The 10,153-nt window shown below is 45.2% G+C and overlaps 1 protein-coding gene across 1 annotated transcript in view; it reads right to left on the reverse strand.

Moving 5' to 3' along the window:
- The window catches only part of ARFGEF2 (ADP-ribosylation factor guanine nucleotide-exchange factor 2 (brefeldin A-inhibited)), a 104,998-nt gene that overhangs the window by 6,018 nt on the left and 88,827 nt on the right, over positions 1-10,153 (reverse strand). Inside the window, exons 35-37 of the mRNA XM_011929190.1 lie at positions 7,464-7,594; positions 5,513-5,681; positions 1,976-2,114 (exon numbers count right to left, since the gene is read on the reverse strand). Coding sequence (XP_011784580.1) covers positions 1,976-2,114; positions 5,513-5,681; positions 7,464-7,594 — 439 coding nt within the window. The remainder of the gene's footprint in view (positions 1-1,975; positions 2,115-5,512; positions 5,682-7,463; positions 7,595-10,153) is intronic.

Here is a 10,153-nt window from a genome sequence, read left to right on the forward strand (position 1 = left end):
ATAAGCCATTAGTGCCTCCTTTAGTTAATTAATTCTCTTTTCACTATATGACTTGTTATTTATTCTCATTGTAAGGTAACTGATAAGTGTAAAAAATTATAAAAGAAAAAATTATAAAGAAGAAAAAACAGTTACATCATTCTAAGGGATATATGACAATATTTTGCCAGATTTCCTTCCAGTTTTTTTTTTTTTCTGCTAAGATTTCAAAAGAAAAATTGCTCACCTGTAGTCCCAGCTACTCAGGAGGCTGAGGCAGGAAGAGCTCATAAGCCCAGGAGTTCGAGACCAGCCTGGGCAACATAGCGAGACCCTGACTCTAAAAAACAAATAAAACGCCCCAATTGCTGAAAATTGCAAGTAAAAACACTTTTGCAGCTTCTTTTGGGGGTAAAATTTATTGTATTATGAACAAGTTCGCACATTAAGTAAAATTATTTCTTAAAAATTTCACTTTTAGGCCAGGCGCAGTGGCTCACGCCTGTAATCCCTGCACTTTGGGAGGCCAAGGTGGGGGGATCACGAGGTCAGGGGTTCAAGACCAGCCTGGCCAATACGGTGAAACCTCGCCTCTACTAAAAATACAAAAATTAGCCAGGTGTGATGGTGCACGCCTATAGTCCCAGCTACTCAGGAGGCTGAAGCAGAAGAATGGCTTGAACCTGGGAGACGGAGGTTGCAGTGAGCCAAGATCCCACCATTGCACTCCAGCCCAGATGACAGAGCGAGGCTCCATCTCAAAAAAAAAAAAAAAAAATTCACTTTTAGGCCAGGCACGGTGGTTCATGCCTGTAATCCCAGCACTTTGGGAGGCTGAGGTGGGTGGATCACGAGGTCAAGAGAGTGAGACCATCCTAGCCAACATGGTGAAACCCCATCTCTACTAAAAATACAAAAATTAGCCGGGCGTGGTGGCGCGTGCCTGTAGTTCCAGCTACTCAGGAAGCTGGGGCAGGAGAATTGCTTGAAACCAGGAGGCGGAGGTTGCAGTGAGCCAAGACTGTACCACTGCACTCCAGCCTGGGCAACAGAGCGAGACTCCATCTCCAAAAAAAAAAAAAGCACTTTTAATGGGTATATTTCATAATATCGTAATTTAGGACATATCATAGCTTAGTTGAGCTGCTTAAAATTTTTTCTCCTGATACATCTTCAGTGAATATTCTGTGTGGTATTCCTGGTTTCTATTTCTAAAATATTTTCTGAAGCAGATTCTGTAACAGTGGAATGACTGAGTCACAGAGAATGAACACTTTAGGGCTCCTGGTATCCCACCTACTTTCCAGAAAGATCATGCCACTGTACACTCCAACGAGCTATACAGGAGAGTGCATTCTCACCACACATTTGCCAGCACTGTGTGTTACTGTTTCTAAACGTTACAGGAGAAAAAGAAAGCTCAGGCATCAGAATCCTACTGATGCCCAGGAAGCTGAGTGGCAAAGACCTACTTTTCTGGCTGCGGCTTCCTCATCAGTATTCCACTCTCTCCCCATTGGTGCATTTCTGGATAATTTTGTAGGCACATCCTAGTTATATTATTTAAATCACATTCTTCTTGGAAAGACGGAATGATGGGATGTTATTGCTGACAACAGTTCTAAAGAGGACCTGGTCCCAAGAGGGATAGTAACCTGCTTAAGACCACAAGGCTCCAGCCACAGTCAGGACTTCCATCTAGCCTCCTCACTGCTAGGAGCAGTTTTCACTGTCCATGTTTCTATGCGTAGCTCCCAGCACCCTTCAACTCCTGGGCTCAAGCAAGGACTTATCAGTGAAACAGATAAGGCTCTGCCCTCTTCAGGGCATTAAGAAAAGTGAAATGGGAGAGTCACCAAATAGAAAAAATAAAAAGGAAAATAATTTGTCAGAGTGTCAGCATGTATTTTTCTCCCACTCTTTTCAATCCACAGTATTGCTGTGACACATTTTGTATATGGCAGGTAGAAATCTAATCAGAAACTATTTTTCTTACGTTAAAAGTCTCTGCTGTATTTCTTCCCAGGAATCCCTGCGGTTCTCATCAACATACATTCGAAACAGGATCCTCAAACAACAGGCCAGGCTGCTGGTTTCTTGTTTTAGAAGATTGGGTTTAGACTTGCCCTTAAAACCTAGAGATCAGACATTCATATAATTAGTGCACATTTCTAAGATAATGCTGATAACTGTGTATGAACTAGAAATCTAGTTACTTCATGAAATATTGAAACATCTGTTTTATTTTTTTTTCTTTTCTTGACACAGTCTCGCTCTGTCACCTTGGCTGGAGTGCAGTGGCATGATCATAGCTCACTGCAGCCTCCAATTCTTGGGCTCAATGATCCTCCTGCCTCAGCCTCCTGAGTAGCCAGGACCATAGATGTGTGCCATCATGCCTGGCTTATTTATTTATTTATTTGACGGAGTTTCACTCTTGTTGCCCAGGCTGCAGTGCAATGGCGCGATCTCGGCTCAGCACAACCTCCGCCTCCCAGGTTCAAGCGATTCTCCTGCCTCAGCCTCCTGAGTAGCTGGGATTACAGGCGCACACCACCACACCGGGCTAATTTTTGTATTTTTAGTAGAGACAGGGTTTCTCCATGTTGGTCAGGCTGGTCTCGAATTCCTGACCTCAGGTGATCTGCCTGCCTCGGCCTCCCAAAGTGCTGGGATTACGTGAGCTACCACGCCCAGCCAATTTTTTAGAGTTTGTACAGACAGGGTTTTACTATATGGCCCTGGCTAGTTTCAAATTCCTGGACTCAAGCACTCTTCCTGTCTTAGCTTTCCAAAGGGATGGGATTACAGAAATGAGCTACTGAGCCTGGCCTGAAACATTTTTTATATATTCTTAATACAGATCGATTGTGATAGCAGATGAAGGCAGTTACAACTCCCCAAAAGTCATCCTCTGTATAAGGACTTCATTTTTCAATGCCCTGTACTGTTCTCCATTTATTTATTGGTATTTTATTTTATTTTGAGACAGAGTCTCACTCTGTCACCCAGGCTGGAGTGCAGCACACAATCTAGGCTCACTGCAACCTCAACCTCCCAGGCTCAAGTTACCCTCCCGCCTCAGCCTCCTGCCTAGCTGGGACTACAAGTGCACGCCACCATGCCTCACTAATTTTTGTATTTTTTGTAGAGACGAGGTTTCGCCATGTTGTCTCGAACCCCTGACCTCAAGTGATCCACCCACCTCAGCCTTCCAAAGTGCTGGGATTATAGGTATGAACCACCTTGCCTGGCCTGCTCTCCATTTAGACTTTGCTTATTGGCTGGTGAAGCCATTAGTTTTGGCTTCTCAAATGTAACAGCTCTTAAGAATTCTAGGCTGGGCACGGCGGCTCACGCCTGTAATCCCAGCACTTTGGGAGGCCGAGGTGGGTGGATCACGAGGTCAAGAGAGCGAGACCATCTTGGCCAACATGGTGAAACCCCATCTCTACTAAAAATACAAAAATTAGTTGGGCGTGGTGGCACGTGCCTGTAGTTCCAGCTACTCAGGAGGTTGGGGCAGGAGAACTGCTTGAACCCAGGAGGCAGAGGTTGCGTGAGCCAAGATCACGCCACTGCACTCCAGCCTGGTGACAGAGTGAGACTCCGTCTCCCCCCCAAAAAATATAAATAAATAAACAAAAAAATAAAAACACATTCTTAAAAACAAAGTAGTACCAATCAGCTTTAGAGATGTGCAAACCACTCTCATCAGCAAAACCTTATTATAGGCAGACATAAAACAGCTGGATATTTTAAGGCTGTAGAGAAAAATGACATTCTTTAACTGTGGGTTAAAATAAATATTTGGGGACAAAAAGTAATGGTAACAAGGCCAGGTGCAGTAGCTCACGCCTGTAATCATAGAACTCTGGGAGGCTGAGATGGGTGGATTACTTGAGGTTAGGAATTCAAGACCAGCCAGGCCAACATGCTGAAACCCTGTTTCTTTTTTTTTTTTTTGAGACGGAGTCTCGCTCTGTCACCCAGGCTGAAGTGCTGTGGCCGGATCTCAGCTCACTGCAACCTCCGCCTCCCGGGTTCACACCATTCTCCTGCCTCAGCCTCCCAGGTAGCTGGGACTACAGGTGCCGCCACCTCGCCCGGCTAGTTTTTTGTAGTTTTTAGTAGAGACGGGGTTTCACCGTGTTAGCCAGGATGGTCTCGATCTCCTGACCTCGTGATCCACCCGTCTCGGCCTCCCAAAGTGCTGGGATTATAGGCTGGAGCCACCGCCCCTGGCCCTGAAACCCTGTTTCTACTAAAAATATAAAAATTAGCCGGGCATGGTGGCACGTGCCTGTAAATCCAACTACTTGGAAGGCTGGGGCATGAGAATTGCTTGAACCTGGGAGGTACAGACTGCAGTGAGCCGAGATCGCACCACTGCACTCCAGCCTGAGCAACAGAGTAAGACTCTGTCTCAACAACAACAACAACAACAAGTAATGGTAACAATACAAAAATTATAAAGTATCACTTGTATGCAAAGTTCAAAATAATGAGAATCCCACCAACATCCTGGAAAAAAATATTATTTACCTCCAGGGTTTATGTATTTACTTTTGGAGGTAGGAAAGTGAATACACCCCTAAAAGGCTTGGAAAACTGATGAATGGTTTCTGTTTTTCTTAGACTGCCACATTTTTTATATCATATTTAACTTTTAATTTAATGTAAATTTTTTTTTTTTTTCTTGAGACAGGGTCTCCCCCTGCTGCCCAGGCTGCAGTGCAGTGTGCAATCTTGGCTCACTGCAACCTCCATCTCCCAGGCTCAAGTGATCCTCCCACCTCAGCCTCCTGAGTATGGTGTGTGCCACAATGCCCAGCTAATTTTCATATAGGTTTTTGGGTAGAGATGGGGTTTTGCTATGTTGCCCAGGTTGGTCTTGAACTCCTGGGCTCAAGTGATCCGCCTGCCTCAGCCTCCCAGAGTGCTGGGATTACAGGCGTGAGCCACAACACCCAGTCATAAAATTTCTTGACTTGTTAAATCAATTCAATTCTCCAACTTTCAATTTGTCTTTTTTTTTTTTGAGATGGACTCTTGCTCTGTTGCCCAGGCTGGAGCGCAGTGGCGTAATATTGGCTCACTGCAACCTCTGCCTCCCAGGTACAAGCAATTCTCCTGCCTCAGCCTCCCAAGTAGCTGGGATTATGGGTATGCACCACCACGCCTGGCTTATTTTTATATTTTTAGTAGAGATGGGGTTTCACCATGTCGGCCAGGCTGGTCTCGAACTCCTGGCCTCAAGTGATCTGCCTGCCTCAGCCTCCCAAAGTGTTGGTATTACAGGCATGAACCACCGCACCTGGCCACAATTTATCTTTTCATCAAATACGTACTGAGAATCTACCATGTACTGGGATGAAACCTATCCAATATTTCCCTTCTCTCCCCCTCAAGCATGAAAATATCTGTTAAGTTATTATAGCTATGTTTAAAATTTTGCACATTTTCCAAACACTATAATGTTTTAGGATGGTGACCAGTGTGGCCATCTATTTTAGTTGCTGTATGGCCTTACCTGCTCGCCACAGGACAGTCCGCTGCTCATAATTGGAGTTGAAGGCCTTTGAGAATGAATGGGATTCCTGCAAACAGTCCAACAGCTTGAAGAGGTGCTGGGAAGACATGTACTTATACATGCCCTGATCCTCCGTCTCTATGTGGATATCTGCATCCAGCGTGTCTTGCTAGAGGACAGGACAGAGGATAGAAGAGCTAGTGAAGAAGATGGAATGCTCTGGCATTGTGATTGCAGACAATGGCAGTCATCCTCTCCCAAAGTCATCCTCTCTGTAAGACACACTTTATTCCCCAACACCCTGAAACATTTCCATTTAGACTCTGCTCACGGGCTGGTGAAGGAACACACTGAGCTGTTCCATACCACCAGGCTTGGCTGGCCAGAGTTTCAGTTTCACCAGTGCTGCCTCCATTGCATAAACAGGAGTGTGTGTGTCTCCAATTATTTCATTACAGGAATGCTTTTTTTGAGACAGTCTCTCTGCCACCCAGGCTGGAGTGCAGTGGCTCAATCTTGGCTCACTGCAACCTCTGCCTCCTGGGTTCAAGTGATTCTCCTACTTCAGCCTCCTGAGTAGCTGGGATTACAGGTGCCTGCCACCACGCCCGGCTAATTTTTGTATTTTTAGTAGAGATGGGGTTTTACCATGTTGGTCAGACTGATCTTAAACTCAACCTTGTGATCTGCCTGCATTGGCCTCCCAAAGTGGTGGGATTACAGGTGTGAGCCACCATGCCTGGCCCAGGAATGCATTTTTGAAACATGTATGAAATGCTAGGAAACTTTATTGAACAAGGTGACTGAAATTTAAAAATCAAAAAGGACACTCACTGCTGTTTATTTCCAGCAGTAATAAAATTTACATTATTTTTTGCTACTATTTAAAACATGACTTCCTCTATGAAAAAAAATCTTGATTTTGGCTACTCTTGAAACACTAGAAACTGTCACAACTTAACCCACTTGGATGGTAACTGGGCGCTACAGCTGAGAGGTGGCAGGGGCTTTGACTGGGCTAGAGATTTCTGGTTTACCACAGTCCCTATCCAGCCTGCCTCACTCGCTTACTCACTCACTCACTCTCACGGGATCTGCTAGCACCTGAAGCACTGACATTTGTAACCCATGGTGTAGGATTACTGTCCAACTTTTGGACACTCAATTCTCTGTGTTTTCAAGAATCTGATATGTAGGCTGGGCATGGTGGTGCATGCCTGCAATCCCAACACTTTGGGAGGCTGAGGTGGGCAGATCGCTTGAGTCCAAGAGTTTGAGACCAGGCTGGGCAACATGACAAAACCCCATCTCTACAAAAAAAATGTAAAAAATTAACTAGGCATGGCAGCATGTGCGTAGTCCCAGCCACTTAAGAGGCTAAGATGGCAGAATCACCCGAGCCTGGGAGGTTGAAGCCCCAGTGACCTGTGATTGCACCACTGCACTCCAGCCTGGGTGACAGAGTGAGACTTTGTCTCACCAAAAAAAAAAACAACAACAAAAGAAGAATCTCATATGTAGAAAAGTTGCATATACAAAACAAAAAATGAAATTTTTGAAGGAAAAACTGGGATCTTTATATATATTTTTCCTTCTCACTTATTTGTGATTAAACTCTATATCAATTATGGGGAATAGTTCCTGTGATAACTAACACTAGTGAGGTGGCATCTGAGCAGTGGTATGTTGATACACCCACTCTCTGGGGTATGGGGTATATACATAAAAAAAATGAAGCCCTGATGTTTAGACTTTGCTGTTTTTCTCTGATGTAAGTAACTCCCATTAAGGCCAATTTTAAGCATCAACATGCCATCACTGACTGTGAGGTTGGAAAGATACGAGCATAACGGGCTCTGGAAAGCCAGTATGAGCTGGCTCCCGCACACCACTACATCAAAGCAACCTCCCTATGGACAGGGACGCTCTTCCCAAGGCCTCCTGTTCTTACCTGGGCCGCAACCATGTGCTCTGCATCCTCCTTTTTGCTCGTTGCAGGGTAGAACACAATGTTGTCAATGGTCTGTATCAATTCCAACTGCACCACACACTTGATGAGGAGGCTGGCAAACAGTTTCTGATCTATGTTAGATGATAAAGATTAACCCTAATAATGATTCAGCCAATACTGAAGAAATATCCACTGAGCTCCTACTATGCACAAGGAGTGATTTATTTTTTTAAGACGTGGGGTCTATGTTGTCCAGGCTGGTCTTGAACTCCTGGCTTCAAGTGATCCTCCCACTTCAGCCTCCCGAAGTGCTGGGATTACAGCATGAGCCAGTGCACCCAGTCAAGGCACAATTCTTAATGTTGTGGCACAGCAATGAATAAACTGGACAAAAAGAATCTCTGCTCCCATGGTGCTGACAGACAATAAATGAAATATTTTAAGGATAAGATATTGTATGTCAAATATTGATGATAGGTAGAGACAGGGATATAAAGTGTCAGGGTAGGATTTCAAGTTTAAGCAAACTAGTCAGGAAATCTCTATGAAAATATGATATCTGAGGCTGGGTGCGGTTGCTCACACCTGTAATCTCAGCACTTTGGGAGGCTGAGGCAGGCAGATCACAAGGTCAGGAGATCGAGACCATCCTGGATAACATGATGAAACCCCGTCTTTACTAAAAATACAAAAAAACTAGCCGTGCGTGGTGGCGGGTGCCTATAGTCCTAGCCACTTGAGAGGCTGAGGCAGGAGAATGGTGTGAACCCGGGAGGCGGAGCTTGCAGCGAGCCGAGATCTCACTACTGCACTCCAGCCTGGGCGATAGAGCGAGACTCCGTCTCAAAAAAAAAAAAAAAGAAAGAAAATGTGATGAGCAAAGACCTGAAGAAAGTGAGCTATGCAGGTTCTGTGTCCTCCAGCAAGTTTCTCTGCTACCCAGTGGGCTACTCCTAAAGACCACCATTGGACTATGCCCTAACCATAGGAGGTTTCAGGTTCCTGCAATAGCCAGCCTCTCTGAAGAGGCCAGAAGCCTTTTAAATACAGATAGGATTTCCTCATGTTGCCCAGGCTGGTCTTGAACTCCTGCGCCACAACATCAAGCGGTCTGCCTGCCTCGGCCTCCCAAAGTGCTAGTTTTGCTGCTTTCTGCATTTTCTACTTCTGTATCCCTTAAGAGTAAGAGTGGTCTTTTATTCCTTTTAGTGGTTAACAACTTTTGAGTAGTTATCAACTCTTCTTTTTTTTGAGACGGAGTCTCGCTCTGTCACCCAGGCTGGAATGCAGTAGCATGATCTCGGCTCACTGCAACCTCTGCCTCCTGTGTTCAAGCGATTCTCCTGCCTCAGCCTCCTGAGTAGCTAGTAGCTTGGATTACAGATGCATGCCATTGTGTCAGCTAGTTTTTTGTAATTTTAGTAGAGAAGGGATTTCACCATCTTAGCCAGGCTGGTCTCAAACTCCTGACTTCAGGTAATCTGCCCGCCTCAGCCTCCCAAAGTGCTGGGATTATAGGCGTGAGCCCCTGTGCCCGGCCAACAATTCTTTTTTTTTTTTCTTTTTTTTTTTGAGACAGAGTCTCGCTGTGTTGCCCAGGCTGGAGTGCAGTGGCACAATCTTGGCTCCTCCAGGTTCAAGTGATTCTCCTGCCTCAGCCTCCCAAGTAGCTGGGACTACAGGCGCCCGCCACAACACCCGGCTTATTTTTTTTTTTCTTTTGAGAGGGAGTCTCACTTTGTCGCCCAGGCTGGAGTGCACTGACGCAATCTCAGCTCACTGCACACTCCGCCTGCCGGGTTCACACCATTCTCCTGCCTCAGCCTCCCGAGTAGTTGGGACTACAGGCACCCACCACCACACCCGGCTAATTTTTTTGTATTTTTAGTAGAGACGGGGTTTCACCATCTTAGCCAGGATGGTCTGGATCTCATGACCTCGTGATCCACCCACCTCAGCCTCCCAAAGTGCTAGGATTACAGGCGTGAGCCACCGCGCCCGGCCCACACCTGGCTTTTTTTGTACTTTTAGTAGAGATGGGGTTTCACTATGTTGGCCAGGCTGGTCTTGAACTCCTGAACTCATGATCTGCCTGCCTCAGCCTCCTAAAGTGTTAGGATTGCAGGTGTGAGCCACCACGCCCAGCCCCAACAATTCTTTATATTGAATTTTCCCTGTTCAAATTAGCAGTGTGATTTCTGCTTACTGAGTAGACTAACTACATTCTCTTTGTGTTCTCAATCCCTGAGGGCCCAAGGGTGGCCCATGTCAAATACATCATAAGTGTTCGCTGGTTTGACTACAGGAACAGCAGAGATTTCCTTTCCCAACTTATTGTTATAAAATCAGAATGTTGAAAACATTAAATATTTCAATGATAGAAAACAAGGAGGTTGAGTCATCTTCAAGTTTTTAAAAGTGGCTATGAAATTATTTTTTCATTTCTTTCATTAAAAAATTTTTTTTTTTTTTTTTGTCACAGAGATGGCGTCTCGCCATGTTGCCCAGGCTGGTCTTGAAATCCTGGGCCCAAGCAATCCATTGGTCTTGGTCTCCCAAAGTGCTGGGATTATAGGTGTGAGCCAATGTACCTGGCCAGTTGTGAAATTATAAAAACACGTAACAATTCTTTTTTTTTTTTTTTTTAAGACAGAGTTCCGCTCTTGTTGCCCAGGCTGGAGTGCAATGGC

This window comes from Colobus angolensis, unplaced genomic scaffold, assembly GCF_000951035.1.
Source record: "Colobus angolensis palliatus isolate OR3802 unplaced genomic scaffold, Cang.pa_1.0 Scaffold8, whole genome shotgun sequence".
Lineage (NCBI taxonomy): Eukaryota > Metazoa > Chordata > Mammalia > Primates > Cercopithecidae > Colobus > Colobus angolensis.